The sequence below is a fragment of the Vitis vinifera genome, chromosome 9 (assembly GCF_030704535.1).
Source record: "Vitis vinifera cultivar Pinot Noir 40024 chromosome 9, ASM3070453v1".
NCBI lineage: Eukaryota > Viridiplantae > Streptophyta > Magnoliopsida > Vitales > Vitaceae > Vitis > Vitis vinifera.
Window position 1 is genome coordinate 2201574 of NC_081813.1, and position 20040 is coordinate 2221613.

The window sequence follows — 20040 nt, forward strand, 5'->3', positions numbered from 1 at the left end:
AATAAGGAAGTTTGCAATTTGCATTGGGAAAATGAACTGCCTGCTTTGGAACATTTGAATATGTGCAGCGCCAAAAGCAAAAGGCTGTGTTTGGCTTTTGAGCTTGTCCTTTCTGCTTTTGTTTTTTTCCATTTTTCTTTCTTTCTCTAAGATTTTAGATTTTTAGAATAGGCGGCGTCCAATCAGAATCCTCTGTTTGTAGGAAAAAGAAGTCTCGTGTAGTAGTCGCCTGTCACCCTTTTTTATCACAGGCCTTTCCCTGTAGACGATTGGTCCCCGATGACGGTGACGACTGTCACCTTTGGATTCTAACTTGTTTTCCCTTATTTTCTAATAATTTTTAAAATTTTGTAACATTATATAATTTAGATTTTTGAAAAAAAAAAAAAAAAAGTAGTCAAATGAAAGAGTCCAAAATGGTCCACATGATACCTGCCTCTGATCAGGAAAAAGCAGAACCAACGGCTGAGATCAAGGGAGGAGCAGAAACCAGTTTCTGCACCACCTGTACTGAATACTGGCGCCACAGGTGACCACGTGCAGCAGGAAGAGAGGCGGTGAAACTGATATGGCATTTTGGTAAATAAAGGCCGAAAGAGTGGCATATGAGTAATTTGGCTGATACTGAATTTAATTTTTGAAAATGAGTCATTAAATGCTAACCGGAAGGTGAGGTTAAAACCCTAAACCCTAACCCTGCCTACGGCTAACCAGAGTTAAATTAGGGGAGTCTAATTGGTCCCACCTGCCGTTTTCCATCTCCGTCAACTGCTCATGTGCTGTCCCTCCCACTCCATTTCCCCAAGTCATATTTTAATTTCTTAAATTTTTCTATTTTTATTCATTAAATAGAAAATAAATTTAATCCAAATTAAAAAAGTAAAAATAAAAAATCTACCAGTTGAATTTTACATTTTTAATATAAAGTGTTAAAAAACTTAATAACATAGATCAAATCCGAAAATAAAGAAAAAACCGAAACATATCTCCAACCATTAATAAAAATTAAATTTGATGTTGAGGTGTGAATAAAGATAAGAGGCTTATGACCCGATCACGAAAGCTCTGTTATTCACTTTATTTGTCAGATAGTCAATGTCATAATTTATGATTATTAATTATAATTGAAAACGAAAATTAATTCAATGAAAATCCGAGAATTGATGGAAGATAAGGTATAAAATATTTGAACCCATTTAAAAAAATTTAAAGGGATTATTTTGGAAAAAAAAAATTGCAAATATAAGATATTAAAAATAATTATTTAAAAAAATGAGAAAAGATGAGAGTACTTGATCAAGTCTACGGCGATGGCGACTAAACGGCGATGTTTTGATGGCCGATGTCATCGGTTTTGGCGCCACTTACAACGGATCATGTCCCAGCTTTCGAACCTGCGAAAGAATTGATTATATGTTTTGAGGGACTAAATTATTATCTTATTACCCACTTTTATTTCATTTTATTTATTAATTATATTATTTATTTATTTATAAATTTATTTTGTTTTCTTTGAATAAGACAACACCGATCTCGTAAAATATTAAAATGGAAACGTGCTTCTAAATATTCTCCTATTAATTTGTCTTAACCTTCATTTTTTAAATTTTTATACATATTTTTAGAAATTAATTATTTTTTAAGTTCTTGTTTGGAAGGAAGACTAAAAACAACATTAAATTTGTTGATCGATTTAGTTTTTTAAAATATATAATTAATTAAAAATATTTTCTATGTTCCCAATAAATTATCACATGGTCACACCAAATATATATAAGAGGATGGTGGACGACTCGATTGGGACATCTATGTTGAAAGGGTCTTGGCAATGGAATCATCAAATTTGGAAATTATTTTTTAATTTAACTCCATAAATAATTAATATTTTAATTACTATGCAAAAAATATTAAATAAATAATTCTGGTTTTTATTATATAAAACACTTCAAAAATAATTAAATAAATAACTAATATGTTGATTTATTTGTGTAACACCGTATTAAGTGAAAATAATCGACGTAATTCAAGATGATTAGATACAAATTTGTGAAGATGAAGAAAACAATCTAAAATATTAGAGTGTGTTTTATAATGTTTAACTCGGAGTATTTTTAATAAAAATGTTTCATTTAAAAGTGTGTTGGATTATGAAACTTGAATCGGTTTTTTTGAATTTCGTTTTGGATGTCAATGCAGTCAAACTATCTAATGAGCTCCTGGGGGTTGAAATTCTTGATGTGCTCACGGAGGTTTAAGGGGTCAGTGTCCTCTAGAGATTTTTATTTTTTTATTTTTATGTGATAATTGACAAGTTTACCTCTATTATATATTTAACATTTTTATGTTTAAAGTTTTGTTTTTTAGAGAGTATGATCATAATTGAGATATTTTTTTCAAGAGTTTTACAATTGTAACTCTTCTTATTCATTTTAATTAGTGAATTATTGAGTATTGGTGCACTTCGTGGACGTAGGGATCACATTGATCATCAAATCACGATGAAAGTCTTGTATTTTTTTTTTATTATTTACTCGTGTGTGTAATTTCGTTAACAAAGTGTTATTAAAATAATCACTTATCAAATATTTCTTAAAAAAACATTATAAGTGTTTTTTAAATTTTGTTAAATAATTTTTTTTCTTTAGATTAAAAGTGTTTTCTAATTTCACTAAGAAATAAGCTTTAAAACACTTTCTAGGTACAAAAAAAAACTTTCCAAATATCTAATGAAGATTTTTTATTTTTTATTTTTTTATATGTGCATGTTGAATTAATAATAATTATGAACAAACATGACCCCTCAAATTCATTAGCCCTTTTTTGAAGCCCTTTAAACAATATGCATGTGAATGCATTGGAATTTGGGATAATGACTTCACACTTTTTAGAGTTGGAATAAATACATTCAATTTTAATTTAATTAATGATAAGCTTTTTTGGGTATAATAAATTAAACTTATCATTATTCCAAAGTTTAATTAATATTCACAAATAAAAATAAATAAATAAATAAAAGAGGCAAGATGCAGGTCCAAAGGGTTGTTTTGTCTGTATTGGGCAAATTTTAAAATAGAAAATAAGGACAAAGACCCTCAAATTCAGAACTCCAAATTCCAAAACCCACATTGATTTTCTCATCAGTCATGACCAAATTTATTTATTTTTTATACATATTAAAAAAAAAAAAAACACCAGGGTGTAGTAGTAGTCTCTTTCATCTGAAGGGGGCATCAGCCCAGCCAGTCACAGCAGTGGGAGCTTATACCACAGCCCTGACAGTATTGCAAAAATTTGTCTTTATGTTTTTTTTTGTTTTAAACTTTCATACAAGAGACAAAAGAAAATTATTGTTATTATTATTATTTTATGTAATCTTGAGTTTTTTTTTTTACAAATAAAATTAAAACATTTTGAATGCTTGTGATATTGAATAATATTTATATAAATTTGCACAAAATTAAAGACACCAAAACAATTTTCTTGGATAACATTTTCCCAATAATATATTTTAAAAATTATTATTTTTAAAATGTACATTAATAGATAATTATACTTAATATTATAGAGTTTTCATTTTTCATGAATTAATTTATTTATAAATTTAAATTTTATTTTTATAAAAAGTGATATTTAGTTATCGTTTTTTTTAAGTTTTGTTTAGAAAAATTTAAATACTAAAAAGTGATATTGTCTACTCCGATTCAAATAAGTCTTCAAAGTTTTAAAATCCGTCTATATAATTAAGAAAAATTTATACTTATATAATACCAAAAACTTTATTTGTATCAAATTTTCTCCTCAATATCTCGATAAAATTTAGATAATAAATCATCAAAAGATAATTTTAAAAACCCATTATTTTCTTTTTTTTTTCTTTTTTTCTTTTATTTATAGAATCAATCCACAAGGAGAGATATTTTTAGAGGCAATAATAGAAGATTGATGATTTGCACTAAAATAATTAATTAATTAAAGAGGGAACAAAAGGGATTAGGATATTGGGCCAAGTGAAAGAGAGAGGTTTGTGCAAAAATTTTCAGGTCATTAAATGCTGGCTGGGCCTTTCTTCTCTCCAAAGCTACTTTCATTAATGCCCAATTGGAGCCACTTGACAACTCTTTTCAAATTTCAAATTTTTGTCCAACTTGTGTGTCCAAAATTTTGGACATGGGTGCCCTTGATTTTGAATGTTTGGAATGGTTGTTTTGACTTGTCAGGATATTTTTAATAATTTTTATTAACCATATTTTAGGATCATTTTTTTGGTATATATATAAAAATAAAATGTATAAATATTCCATGTCGCGTAAAAGTTCCGACATTTAATATTTCAATTCAAATATGATATGAATAATAATCAGGTTAAAAATATAAACTCAAATGTGATTTAATAAAATTATTTTTATTTAATAATAAAGTTTAATTCCGTTTTATATAAGTACATTTAATTAACATATCGACTAATATATATTTATTACTTAATTGACCTAAAATGAATTAAAAATAAGCTAAATAGTTTATAGTCATAATTAGGTTCACAACATGAATATTAAACGGATCAAATTTTATTAAATTATTTATATAGGTTCACACAAATTTGATTTAAACATAATTCTACTCAATTATTTATTTATTTATTTTTTAAATGTACTGAATTCGAGTTGTGCTAGTGATGCGTATCAAACTTTGTTACCCTTCATTTTTGTCGTATCATTGTTTTTATATTAATAGAGATGTGACGAAACGAGTACCTATAGTCATCCCTTCCCATGTTATAAAATGTAAAAGTGTGAAACATTCGATTTCAAAACAAAAAAAAAAGTTATTTTTAGTAGTTAAGAAGTTGTGGTAGGGATTTGGATTTACTCCCACAAGAAACTACATTAAATAATTGGATTGAGAAAGTCTTAAGTATGATTAAGATGGATGATAGAATAATTAATTACAAGAAGAATAAAATAATTTTATTGAGCATAATATCAACCAAAAGCCTAAAAAAGGTGTCATCAAATTCATGACCTGGTGGCCAGCTCACCCATTATATAATATTATATTAATGCTATGTTACGTATGCATTAGCATTAAATCAATGCTTATAAATATGAAATGAGCTGTTAAAGGGGAATATTAGTAATGATAATTCTTCAACATCAAAAGTCTTAAAAGTAGAGGTGAGAAAAAAAAGAGTTCATTGTCGCCTTAGGTCTTATGGGATCGCCCTTAATGGATGGGCAACGGTGGATAATAATTAGTATGAATTAAATAAGCCCCAATTGAATACAAGGTGGGGACCGTTACCTTATTCGTTAACCCCAAAACTAGTCTTTATATATATATATATATAATATTTTATTTTAAAAATTAAATGTGAAATTTTAAATTGGCACGGGATGAGGTGACATAGGAAACTTGTTCTATATATATATATATAATAGAATTGATGGGACAGGAAACCCTACTCGACTCACCATGCCCTTTTCCGTTTAGATATTTTCTTCATTTTCTCTTATCTTATCTTATATGTTTTTAATTATGTAGATATTACATATTTTGAATGGTATTATTTTACTACCTCCCCATATTAGAGCTTAACACTCAAACCTCATTCTGCCTTATTTACTTCCAATTACGTGGATTTTGTCTATTGTTGCCTTATTTTATGTCCAATCATATAAATGTCATTCTTACTAGGTTCAATGGGGCGTCTATAAGGTTAATAAGAAACTTTTCCCCTGTGAAATATCATCACTATTCTGCATACGAATATGATGTCCTCGTTATGTCTCATAACATTAGCCAAGTCGGGAATTGACTTATTTTTAAGGTTAAAGGGAATATATACATTTTCTCCCATATCATATAATATAGGATATCAAAAAAATATTATAATATTAAAAAAGATCTTACACTGATGTTTCATGCACTAATAATATTATTTGTGCCAAATCACCATATGATTGCATTGCATTCTTTATGCTTTGATCATTTTTATTTTTCATTCACGTGGATGGGGGGAGGGCATTCAGCCCTAGCCACAGTGAGAAGCACTTTTTTGATGCCAAAAGCTGAAACCTTTTGTTTTGTTTTTTTTTTTTTTGTTTTGATATTTTTGGTAATTTCATCATATATGGTGATGGGCTCAATCTGGTAATGGCAGATCCGAAAGGGACAGGCCCAATGAATAGGCTCTTTCTTCTTCTACTCATGGGTGCTAAAAAAAAAAAAAAAACAAAAAAAACACTGACCAAAACAGGGAAAACTTGATGAACAGGGAAGCATAATGTAATTCCCTTGATATCTGGGCATGATTTGAATGCAAGATGTGGCAGAAGCTCAATAATGCAGCTTTTCCAGAGGTGGGTCACCCACGATTTTGATCCACACACACTCAAGGAGTACCCAAAAAGCCTTTTTTAGATTTTTTTTTATTTTTTATTTATTTATATTTATTTATTTATTTATTTGGGGTTGGTGGGGGCTGCCTTTGGGTTTTTGAGATGATTCAATGGAGAGTGTGTTGGTGAATAATGAATAATGCAGAGGGATATATGTAGGGTGACTGGGTGAGTGAGTTGATTATGAGGGAGAGGGAAAGGTCTGTTTGTTTGAATAGGAAAAGTTCTTTGTCTTGAAAGCAAAAATTATGGCAGATAGCCTTTTTTTTTTTATTATTTATTTATGGGTAGTATTTCAGAGCCCTTTTTCTGACTCTTGTTGCAGCCATATGTTTTCCATTCAACACATTTGGTGCAAAATTCTTTTAGAATTTGTCATATTAGGAGCCCATTGATGGTGAAGGGAAAGAAATTCCTTTCAGAAATTTCCCCAATAAATTGAGCTAAACCCTAATGCTATGTTTGGATACCAGGAAAATATGAGAAAAAAAAAAGGTTTTTACAAGTTCGTTCTTTTCACTATGAATCACCTAATGAATGGAGACTGGGGAATTGGTTAATCAACGTTGTTTATAAGTAAGTTGAGTTTGTTCTTCACATCCTTATTAGTTTTCAAAAATCGTTTTTAATTGATCAAGAATCCAAAATGATACAAAAGTTTATAATATTATTTTTAATTATGTTTTAGAGTGCTTTATAGAAAAACACATGGAAATATAAGCTATGTTTGGTTCCGAAAAATTTGAGAAAAAATGCAAAAGAAAGAAAATAAAGAGAAAAAGTAGAAGGAAATAAAAAATAGATTAAAAAATAATAAATTATTTTTATATGTTTTTTTTAAACTTGTTTAATTTATTTATTTTCCATTGTATTAAGATTAAATAATTTTAAATTGCATCAATTTTTAACTAATTTTAATTATATTTGATTTTTTTTTATATTTTTCATAGTGAAACAAAATATGAGAAAATTATTTTTCTTATCAATTTTTTTACTTTCTTTAATATTTTACGAGAATCAAATATAACCATAGTAAATTTGTTCTAAATAATTACCTGTTTTAAGAATAATTTTTCAAAAAATTTTTTAAATCAAAAGTTTATTATAAAATATGGAGAAAAACAGTTCAGTTCAATATAATTTTCTTACATTTCTTCAATTTGTTTTTTCTCTTTTGTCCTTTGAGTCTCCTAAAATAAGTGGAAATTTGAAATAATGAATTTAGTAAAGCCAATGAAGTGCAGGTCTTAGGCCCATGGATCTAGAATGGATTGGGCCATGATTTGGACTCTAGCCCAATCAAGTGTGGCTCCTTCCCTAGGTCCATGTCACTCAAGGGCCTTATTCTCATAAAGGGGGATGAATTTTTATAAATACTTGTTACCAAAACATTTGTTCTTAACTTATCCTTTAGTAGTTTTAGTGGAATTTGTTAGTTATTTGGTATTGAAAACCAAAAAAATAAAAAAAGAGAAAAAGAGAAAAAGAGAAGATTTCCCTTTTGAAATAATTTAGGGTCTATTTGATAATGTTTTTACAAAAATAGTTCTAAAAAAATAATTTGATAATAGTTCTTAAAAATAATTTTTTCACTAGGAGTCACGTATATATAATATAAAAACTTGCAAAAAGCATCTTAAAATACTTCAAATTTGTTCTTTTAAAAAAATTATTTTCAAAATAAATTATTTAAAACTCATTTTCAATACCAAAAATGTAGTGCTCCAAACCCAATTTAGGGGTAAAATCGTAATTCAAAAATTATTAATTAATTAAAGTAATTTAATAAGGGTAAAAATATCTTTTCGTATTTAAAACCCCTAGATATAAATTAGATTTTTCTTATCTTCTCTATTCAGAAAACCCTTTTACACAGATATAGAAAGATAAAAGAGTATAGGGTTGAAGATTTGGAGGTTTAGGGTTTGAAAATTAATTTTTCAAGTAAGATTTTTAATCCTTAAATTAATATTTTATATTCGTTAATTAATTTTGAGCACTTTAAATATTCTTTGAAGTATATCAATTTTGATTATAGTTCGTTTAATTAATTTTTAGGTTAAAAAGATTAAAAAATTATGAACATAGTTTGATTTACTAATGGAGATCGATAAATTTTGATTACTCAAATGAATAGATTTAGATAAAAAAAAATTATATGGTTTCAGATGTGAAAATTACATAAAATTTGAGGTTAAAAGTTTTGACTTTAGTGGGGAAAAAAAATGATGAAAGATGCACAGGAAGGATTTGGCATGTTGAAAAAAAAAAAAAACAAAGAAATGGTCTGCATGCTGACCTAGGAAATGAAGTAAATAGTATTGTGGTAAACAATGAGGAAGAAAAGGACGTTGATGGCTTGAAAGAGAAATAGGTTAATGTGTTGTTAGGTATTGAAATTAATAATAATAATAATAATAATAATAATAAAAGAAACAATAATAATGAATGGAGTTGGTGTGGAGTTGTTAGGAGATAAAAAAAAAAAAAAGAATTGCATGAGGTATTTATTAAGTTTCGATAGGAGATTTAAATAATAGTAATAATAGTTTAATGTAAATAAATATTCTTAAAAGATTTAATTTAGATAAGTTAGAAAAGAGAAATAAATTATTGTTTAGGAAGTTGAAAATAATATTGGATGGTAATAATATTAATATGAGAAATTAATTAGGATCTCTAATATTAAATAAAATATTTTTAAGATTGTCAAATTTATATATTTAAATTAATAATCAATAATCAATATTGTGTATGATATTATGTTAGGTGAGGAGGAAATTCTTCAGAGTTAAATACTTCAAGATTTTGAGTGTTTTTTTTAAAGTAAGGGAAATTAATGCAGATTTTTATAAAAGAAAATAATTTTCTTTTTATATTGTATTTTGAAATGTGTAAAAATATTATTTTTATCTTTTCACATGGATCAAATATGTGTTTTGTATGGAAAGTATTTTTGAGAATTTTCTTTGTTTGTGAAAAATGAAAAATTGAGGAGATATGATATTTTGTTTTGTAAGTTTGAATTAATGAAATAAAGTGTTTGACTTTGGATTATATAGCCCTAGTCAACGAGTTATAATTGTTGACATTTTCGACCTTAGTTAACGGGTTATAATAGTTGATATTATATGACCCTAATCAACGAGTTATAATAGTTGATCTTATGGTTCTAATCAATGAGTTATAATAGTTGACTTTATGACCCTAGTTAACGAGTTATAATTGTTGACATTTGGTTTTATTCACCTTAACTAGAACAAATTTAAAACTAGCCACTCATTTGTAAAGTCCCACCTAATTGGACACCATTTGTTATTTGATAATCAGGGTAAAGATATTTTGAATGTATTTGATTTGGTTTTGATGAGAAATTGTTTTGAAATGGATATGAAAAAGTTTTGTTGAAAAGTTTGAATGTATTAGTATTTTGAACTCAAAAGATTTTATGAAAATAAGTATATGTTATATCTCCTATTTACAAGCATGATTGAAAATGTTTGATCCATGAAACTGTATTAATGTTTCTTATTGGGCTTTGAGTTCATCCCCCTTTGTTGACAATCTTTCAGGTAACCTCAGTTCGGACGAGGAGTGACCGTTAGAAGGGAAATTTGGCTTTATTAAGGCATTTGTTTAAACTCTTTTTATTTTGGATATTGTTTAGATGTTAAAACTTAATTCTCGTTTGAATTATTTCGACTTTGGAGTTATTTGGATAATAACACTTTGGTTGATGTAGTAGTTTTTTATTTTTATTTTTTATAACCGTGGTTGTCCGGGACAGCTTACGTGCACCTTGACTAATCCCATGGGGCCTTGAAGTTAATGATCGGGTAAACTTCTAGTGGCCCTGAGGGGATTCGAACTGGTGACCATTGGGGAGCAAACCCAAGGTCGGATCGACTGAGCTACCTCGCAGGACTGATGTAGTAGGTTTTTTTAAAGTTGATATTTGAAGATTTTAGAATTTTGTCATACTATTCTGAATAGGAATTTGGTAATTGGTAAATTTTCAGTTACAATACGAATGTTTGTGTCATTTCTACTTTAAGCCTTTGGGCTTGAGGTGTGAAATGACCGTGATGCCCTTAGAGTAGGTTTTGGGGAATGACAGAGAATGTTTTCCATTTTTAAGAACAATTATGACTAAATGTTTCATGACTTTTTTTTTAATAACCAAAAAACCTTCATGAACAAGTCCTTAAGACTCTCTATGGGAAGCCAAACCTCGGGGTGCTAACTACCCCACAACAACCACCACCGAATACTTATCATATTTGAATTATACCCATCTCTACAAGCCATGTTATTGTAAAGCTATTGGCAATTTTTATTTTTATTTTTGTCATTATTCCTTATAATTCTGCATGGAATGGAACAAAGAAGTTGTGAAATTGAGGAAATATTAAGCAAATAACTTTATTTCAGACAAAATTACATGGGCATGGATTATGGGATCATACTTTTATTTTCCACAAATATTTTTTTATTTATTCAATTTCATGGGGGAGCCATGAGAGGAGCACTTTCTTTTCTAATTTCAACAACAAAAGTATTTTATACCAGAAAGCTCCCTTTCAAAAATATTTTAATGTATTCATAATTTATTTTATAACCATAAATCAACCTGCTATTCAACAAATAATATTATATTTTTGCATTTGAGCTCCCACATATGCATATAGGTCACCTCTGTTTCCTCTACAATCAAGCTCAGCTACTCTCCAACAATGGCTTCCTTGGAGATCTCACTAGGTAACTCCCATTTTTCTTTTTCCTTTTTTTTTTTTAAATTTTATTTTATTTTTTATCAGTGTATTTGGACCTTGAATCTTCTTCTTCTTTGACAACTGGCCCAAATATTTAGCTTATCAGTGTTATCATTCTGCTTTGCTTATGGGATGTAAATACTAAATAGTCAGATTTAAATTAAAATTAAATTTAATTTTTGAAAATGATTTTAAAAAACTTTTTACAATTTGAGATGGGAGCATGTGTGGACAAGACAAGGAAGTACTAATTTTCCTAAAAGCTTAAAAATTATTAATATAATCCACATGTGTCGATATGGACTGCAATGTATATTGGGCTGTCCATGATGAGTTTCTTTTTGCATGTCTATGCACATGAATGGATGAATATTTACTCATCTGGACCTTGAATCTTCTTGCTTGTTTGATAGCAAATGTTTTGTGGTTTTTGTTTGGTTATGTCAAGTGGACAAAGATTATGGAATACCATTTTGTTTTCTTGTTCTTTCTTGCCTTTCCATTTATGGGTTTCACACATTGTTTTTCCACTGATGTGTATGATTTTGCTACATGTTTTCTTGAGTATGTGTATTTGTACTTCTTTTCAAGAGTTGTGATTCTGATTGGCCTTCATTTGGTGGATATACAGGTGGGTTCTCTTGGGTTTGTGGGGAAGAACTTGATCTGGGTTCTTTTTGTATTCAAAGAACTATATTAGATGTCTTGAATCTCCTGTTTCTCTCTGTTTTCTCTGTGATTTTGGTTATAGGCTATATTAGAAAACATGAGATTAGTGGGTGCAGCAGGAGGGATTGGGTCTCTGGGGGTGTTTCAATCTGTTGTGCTCTTACTGGCATTGCATACGTCAGTGCTGGTTTCTGGGATTTAGTTGTGAGAAATGGTGGGTCTCAGCCTTTGGGTTGGTTGGTTTACTTTGTTAGAGGGCTAACTTGGATATCTTTAGCAGTTTCACTGCTTGTTCGAAGTTCCAAATGGAGCAGGATTCTTAGTTTCCTTTGGTGGTTGACCTTCTTCTCATTGGTTTCAACCCTAAACATTGAAATTTTGGTAAAAACTCACAACATCAAAATCTTTGACATAGTGCCATGGCTTGTGAACTCCTTGCTTATCTTTTGTGCATTTAGGAACATTTTCCATTCTGTCTCTGAAGATACTACCCCAGATAAGAGTGAGTCTGAACCTCTACTGGCCAAAAAGCCTGTAAGAAGAACTGAAGTAGGGAAGATTAGCTTTATTACTAAGTTGACATTTTCTTGGATTAATCCTATACTTTGCTTGGGTAACTCGAAACCATTAGTCCTAGAGGACGTTCCTCCTCTAGCATCAGAAGATGAAGCTGAACTAGCCTACCAAAAGTTTTCTCAAGCATGGGAATGTCTTCAAAGAGAAAGAAGCTCAAGCAGTACTGATAACTTGGTTTTTCGGGCATTAGCCATAGTCTACTTGAAGGAAATGATTTTTGTAGGGCTCTGTGCATTGCTCAGGACAATTTCTGTAGTAGTTTCTCCTTTGTTGCTTTATGCATTTGTAAAGTATTCAACTCGCGATGAAGAAAATTGGCAAGAGGGCGTCTTCTTAATGGGGTGTTTAATCATTTCCAAGGTGGTTGAATCTGTGTCTCAAAGGCATTGGTTCCTCAATGCCAGGAGGTTTGGGATGAGGATGAGATCAGCTTTAATGGTGGCAGTATATCAGAAGCAGCTCAAGCTTTCAAGTTTGGGAAGGAGAAGGCATTCATCCGGTCAGATTGTGAATTATATTGCGGTTGATGCTTATACAACAGGGGAATTTCCTTGGTGGTTCCATTCAGCATGGAGTTACATCTTGCAACTTTTTTTGTCCATTGGAGTCCTCTTTGGGGTTGTGGGTGTTGGTGCTCTTTCAGGCTTAGCCCCTCTTCTCGTTTGTGGACTTCTTAATGTGCCATTTGCAAAGATATTACAGAAGTGTCAATCCCAACTTATGATGGCCCGAGACCAGCGACTCAGGTCTACTTCTGAGATCCTTAACAGTATGAAAGTCATCAAGTTACAGTCATGGGAAGATAAATTCAAGAACTTCATTGAATCTCTCCGGGATGTTGAATTCAAATGGTTGGCTGAAGCACAGTATAAGAAGTGTTACAACACTGTACTGTATTGGATGTCTCCAACCATTGTCTCTTCAGTTACCTTCCTGGGATGTGCCCTTTTTGGGAGTGCCCCATTAAATGCCAGCACCATTTTCACCATTGTGGCAGCCTTGCGGTGCATGGGAGAACCTGTCAGAATGATACCTGAGGCTATATCTGTTATGATCCAAGCCAAGATCTCCTTTGAGCGGCTCAATGCATTTTTTCTAGATGATGAGCTCAAGAGTGAAGAAATGAGAAGGGTTACATTGCCAAATTCAGATCACAGTGTTGTAATAAATGGCGGTAATTTCAGTTGGGAACCAGAGTCAGCCGTTCTAACACTCAGAGATATAAATTTGGGAGTTAAAAGGGGGCAGATATTAGCAGTTTGCGGACCAGTTGGGGCAGGGAAATCATCATTCTTATTTGCTATACTTGGAGAGATACCAAAAATTTCAGGAAGTGTGAGTTGCAAAATCATTTAGTGTTATAGATCATTTACAAATTTGTTTTACTACATGTTTTTCTTCTGATGGTTGCAAACAGGTCGATGTGTTCGGTTCCATTGCCTATGTTTCTCAGACTTCTTGGATCCAAAGTGGGACGATTCGCGACAACATTCTCTGTGGAAAACCAATGGATACAACCAAATATGAGAAAGCCATAAAAGCATGTGCCTTAGATAAGGATATAAACAGTTTTGACCATGGTGATGAAACAGAAATCGGTCAGAGAGGGCTTAATATGAGTGGAGGACAGAAACAGAGGATTCAACTTGCTCGGGCTCTCTATAATGATGCCGAAATCTACCTCCTGGATGACCCTTTTAGTGCAGTAGATGCACATACAGCTGCAATTCTTTTCAATGTAAGACTAAATATACTAAACTGCACGTGCACATGCATACCGAAACTTTGACTGAATATGCCATTGCAGGACTGTGTCATGGCTGCTCTACGGCACAAAACTGTCATGCTAGTGACTCATCAAGTGGAGTTTCTTTCTCAAGTTGAAAAAATCCTGGTGACAAGGCTTAGTTTGAAATTTGATGAATATTTTCTCATGTATCCAGTTTCCAATTATGTCAACAAATTATTTTCTTTTTGCATTTCTAGGTTCTGGAAGGTGGACGAATAACTCAATCAGGAAGCTATGAGGAGCTCTTGACAACTGGGACAGCATTTGAACAGCTTGTAAATGCTCATAAGAATGCAATAACAGTATTGGATCTTTCAAATAATGAAGGAGAAGAAACTCAAAAATTGGATCATATTCTACCAGAGGTGTCTCATGGATCTTGCCCCACTAAAGAAAGGAGCGAAGGGGAGATTTCCATGAAGGGTCTACGTGGAGGGCAGCTCACTGAAGAAGAAGGAATGGAGATTGGCGATGTTGGGTGGAAGGCATTCTGGGATTATCTCCTTGTCTCAAAGGGAGCACTACTGATGTTCTCAGGCATGATAGCTCAGTGTGGTTTTGTTGCCCTTCAGGCTGCTTCAACCTATTGGCTAGCACTAGGCATTGAAATTCCCAAGATCAGCAATGGCATGCTAATTGGAGTTTATGCTGGAATTTCAACCCTAAGTGCCGTCTTTGTATACCTGAGGTCTTTCCTTATAGCTCGTCTAGGATTAAAAGCTTCTAAGGCCTTCTTTGCAGGTTTTACCAGTTCAATTTTCAATGCTCCAATGCACTTCTTTGACTCTACTCCAGTTGGGCGAATCTTGACTCGAGTAAGATCATCTTCTTTCTTTCTGGAAAATGTTAGAAAACCATGCTTTTCTATTAGTGCCCCCTTAAATGCATTATATCATCAGCTCTAGTTACTCCTCAAGAACGTTTGATTTATATTCCTATCTTGCAGGCTTCCTCAGATTTGACTGTTTTGGATTCAAATATACCCTTCTCCATTATCTTTGTACTGTCAGCTGGTATTGATATTCTAACAACCATTGGAATTATGGCCTCAGTCACATGGCCAGTTCTCATTGTTGCCATTTTTGCTATGGTAGCTGCAAAATATGTTCAGGTAGATAATGATTTCTTACTTTACATTCCTTGGTCTCTCTTCTTCTTCTTCACTAATACAAAGCAAAAGTCCGATTACATTGTTTTCCTTTTGACTAAAAGGGGTATTATTTAGCCTCTGCAAGGGAGCTAATAAGGATCAATGGTACAACAAAAGCTCCTGTAATGAATTATGCAGCCGAGTCATCCCTTGGAGTGGTCACTATAAGAGCTTTTAACATGGTGGACAGATTCTTCCAAAACTACCTAAAGCTCATAGACACGGATGCAAAGCTATTTTTCTATTCTAATGCAGCTATGGAATGGCTAGTTTTAAGAATAGAAGCACTTCAGAATCTAACTCTTGTCACTGCTGCTCTTCTTCTTGTTCTACTTCCCAAGGGTTATGTTGCCCCAGGTATATGCAGTTGCTTACAACAGTCCTTTCCTTTGTGCTTTTGGATTTTCAGTGTTAAATGGTTGCCTTTTTCTTTCTTTTTCTTTTTTTACAGGGCTTGTGGGGCTATCTCTTTCTTATGCTCTGGCACTGACAGGCACCCAAGTGATGCTGTCTCGATGGTATTGTAACTTGTCGAATTATATGGTTTCAGTTGAACGGATCAAACAGTTCATGCACATACCATCTGAGCCTCCTGCAATTGTGGATGGAAAGCGACCACCATCTTCATGGCCTTCCAAGGGTAGGATAGAGTTACAAAATCTCAAGGTAAGGAAGCTATTAATCAAGTTCATCTCTTAAATGATGTGTCTCATAGCAACCTCTTGAAAGAATGCTCTGGTGACAATACTTAAAAGCCGACGATTCTGTCTTCTGGTTGGTTTCAGATAAAATACCGCCCAAATTCTCCACTGGTTCTGAAGGGTATCACTTGCATATTCAAAGAAGGGACTAGAGTAGGGGTCGTTGGAAGGACTGGAAGCGGCAAAACTACACTGATAAGTGCTCTATTCCGACTAGTAGAGCCTGAAAGCGGGACAATCCTGGTAGATGGACTTGACATTTGTTCTATAGGTCTGAAGGATTTGAGAATGAAGCTCAGCATCATCCCTCAAGAGCCAACTCTTTTCAAGGGTAGCATTCGAACTAACTTGGATCCTCTAGGCCTCTACTCTGAGAATGAAATATGGAAGGTGAGCCCTCTCCTTTCCAGTCATGATCTCAGTTTCTGATTTAAGCCAATGACGATAAATTAATCACATTATCTTATTTGGTTCTTTGTTGCAGGCTCTAGAGAAGTGCCAGCTTAAGGCCACAATCAGCAGTCTTCCAAACTTGCTAGACTCATCTGGTGAGTTCAATTCAGTAAAAAAAATACCTCAAAAAACTAAAGATTGACAATCCCTCATACTTTATACTATCTTTTAAAGTTTGTGCTTGGATCAAACAGTGAGCGATGAAGGTGAGAACTGGAGTGCTGGGCAACGCCAGCTCTTCTGCCTTGGACGAGTTCTACTCAAGAGAAACAGAATCCTTGTTCTAGATGAAGCCACTGCATCCATAGACTCTGCCACTGATGCAATTCTGCAGAGAATTATCAGGCAGGAATTCTCAAACTGTACAGTGATTACAGTAGCTCACAGAGTTCCAACAGTCATGGACAGTGACATGGTCATGGTCCTCTCTTATGGTATGAAATTATTCCACTCCGCAGATTTGGGGTACTGGGTTTTGTTGATATTGAGCCAGCTTTCATAAACACTGGTTGGTTTGATTTTGTAGGGAAGCTTGTGGAGTATGATAAGCCTTCAAATCTTATGGACACCAACTCCTCTTTTTCAAAGCTTGTAGGTGAGTACTGGTCCAGCAGTAGGAGGAACTCCTAATTGAGACCTGAAATTGAAACTATTTTTTCAATGATCTTTTGTTTTCTTCAACAAACATGAACTGTTTGTTATATCAAGCCTAATGACTAGTGAATAGAATTGTTTCTAACATGAATGGTTAACAATTTTTTTTTCTTTTCTTGATGCTTTCCCAAAACCAAACATATCATTCAACTAAAATCACTTCCAAACACACCCTAAAAATAATCCCAACTGCTGTACACCCACATGGTAAATTAATCATTCCGAAGAGGCCAAGGTGATAGCCGCCCACCATCATTGAAACCCATAAGAATTACCCACCATTAGTTCTTGTCTTCCATATGAACCACTGGCTAATAACGTTCAATCATGGGGTCATTGTCAATGTGTAATAAATACACCAAAAATGCATCCACAAAACTCCAAATAATTCATCCTTTTATTCTCCTCAACTTTGTCTTCTTCTATATCCAACCATGAACTTCATTATTCAAGACAATGAACCAGAAAACACCATTCGACCATCTCTTTTGTTGCAGTCAATTGAAGCGGTCTCAGAGGCATAAAGGATTTGCCCTCTACACCAATAGCTGCATGAAATAATTGTTGGAATTTATATAGAGGTGAATGAAAATTAGGACACATTTTTTTTCTCTTGGAAGATGTGTTGTTTCTTAATAGACACAACTTGTTTTAAATGTTGTCTCTAGCTTTTTTAAAGACATGATCTCTTTCAAAAGATGTGTTTGGTGTCTTAAGACAACCCTTTAATGGATATGTCTAGTGTTTTAAAGGCACATCCCTTCTAACAGATAACAGTTATCAACAAAATCTATAAATAAGAGTTCCCTTTATCTTTTCTGATTCACTCTCTCTTTCATTCATTCTTTCCACTGTTTCTCCTTTTTAGTCTCTTAAACTTTCATTTTTAGCTTCGGGTTTAATCTTTTTTTTTTCTTACTAAGTTTTTTGGTATTCAAGAGAGTACAAATCATCAAATGATTTATTGTTTCTTATGATTTGGAGTGCTTCTATCATAAGAAAGTGATCATTATATCGTGGGAGACAATTACTTGTACTGTAAGCACTTGAGTAGGGTGAAATTTGTCTTAAGGACATAAAGCCAAATTTTAACCTCAATCAACTCCAAAAATCCATCTAGTCAATAGTTGGGAAAACAATAATTTGTATAAATGAATTATCTAAACCCTCATTTGTCAACTTGTTTAGAAGTGATTATAGGAAACGTTTTAATTTTTTTAGCACTTAAAAACAACTCTTTTGATGAAAAATTTCAAGTGCTATAAATATTAGAAATGATTCTTATATATGAAGATGCACACTTTTGATAACCATATATCATTAAGTAAAATTTAGAGTTCGTTTGAAAGTGATTTTGAAAATACTAATTTTTTTTAATTATCAAAATTAGATATTTGACGAATTTTTACTATCTTTTATCTTTCAACAATTGAAAATGTATAAATTTAAATTATTTTTTTCTTTTTTTTCTTTGCACTTTATTATTATTACATAAATTTAAAAAAAAAAAATCATAAGTGTCACTACTTTAATCTTAATGCACAAAATTACAAAAAAAAAAAAAGAAATCCTAAGTATTACTTTGGTCTTAATACACAAAAGTACAAAAACAAAATCCTACACCATACAATCCTCCTAACAAAATACTTATTCATACAAGACATATTTTGACCTCTTTGTAACCTTCAATTACATCAAGAATCTAATGATTCAAAAAAATTCTATTCTTATGTCAAGTCAAATGACTCTTTTTCGACAATTGTCTTTTGGACCTGGCCCAAAAATTAAGATTTTACCAATAAAAGTTGCATAATTGATAAGGAGGAAACAAAATATGAAGATACCAATATACCATTCAAAACGATTTTTTATCATAATAATTGAGAAACTTATTGATCTTAAAATTTTTTTAATAATTATTCTGAAAATTTATTATTTTTAGAAAACTAATTTTTTTAAAAATATATTATAAAAATATATCATTTAAAAAAAATAAATTTGACATATTTTTAGTTATTTTTTATATACACAATTTTAAAAATATATATTTTCCAAGATGTTTGATTTTTAAATAATAATAATTTATTTTTATTTTTATGGAAAATTGTGTATTTTTTTACAAATTACTAAATTATATTAAATTTTATTGAGGTTTGTAAAATGAATAAAATTTAAATTAATATTTTTCTATTTTTTTATAGTCAATAAATGTTATTTTTAAAAAAATAAAAAATTAATATTCTTCTTCTCAATTTTCACACTTCTTCTAGGTCTTGGACTTAAATAGTAAACTTATATGGATTAAAACTTAATTTTTGAATTCAATTAGGCACCAAATGACCTTTCAACGACAGTTTTTCTGTACTTTTTTAATCAATCCAACGACATACAATTTGTTCTCTTTGTCGCTCAATGGGATCACATCTCCCAATGCTCTTTTTTTTTAATTCTTTTTTTCAAAGAAATGGATAGGACATTTTTTTTTTGCCGAGTTTTGGCCCATTGTATTACAAATAAAATTGATTTGGCATAAATATAAATTCTGAATTGAATTTAAAATGACTGTGAGTATTTAAAAATTCGATCGGGTTTGGGACTGATTTTGATATTACCTCACCTTCATTATATGTATAATTATATACATAATAATTTAATTTATTTTTTTATTCCTTTTTTTTAATACATATAAAATAAACATTATTTTTCTTTTTTATAAAAATAAAGATTAAGTAAGGTAAAGGAAAAAAGAAATGATATATGAATAAATAATATAAGATAATTTTTTCTCAAATGATATATATTTTGATTGGATATAGTTTTAATACCATGGTAAGAAAATTGTACAACCATACAATCCTTACTTACCTTCCTTATGTTTGGT

The 20040-nt window shown here is 31.3% G+C and overlaps 1 protein-coding gene across 1 annotated transcript; it reads left to right on the forward strand.

Moving 5' to 3' along the window:
• The first annotated feature begins 11128 nt into the window (after positions 1-11128).
• On the forward strand, positions 11129-17244 carry LOC100251553 (ABC transporter C family member 8). Its single transcript, XM_059739824.1, has 12 exons — positions 11129-11153; positions 11733-13747; positions 13830-14150; positions 14220-14306; positions 14399-15016; positions 15148-15312; positions 15414-15708; positions 15803-16017; positions 16137-16442; positions 16537-16600; positions 16700-16939; positions 17032-17244. Exons 1-12 carry the CDS (start codon positions 11129-11131, stop codon positions 17133-17135), a joined length of 4455 nt encoding a protein of 1484 aa, XP_059595807.1. The 3' UTR covers positions 17136-17244.
• The last annotated feature ends 2796 nt before the right edge of the window (positions 17245-20040 follow it).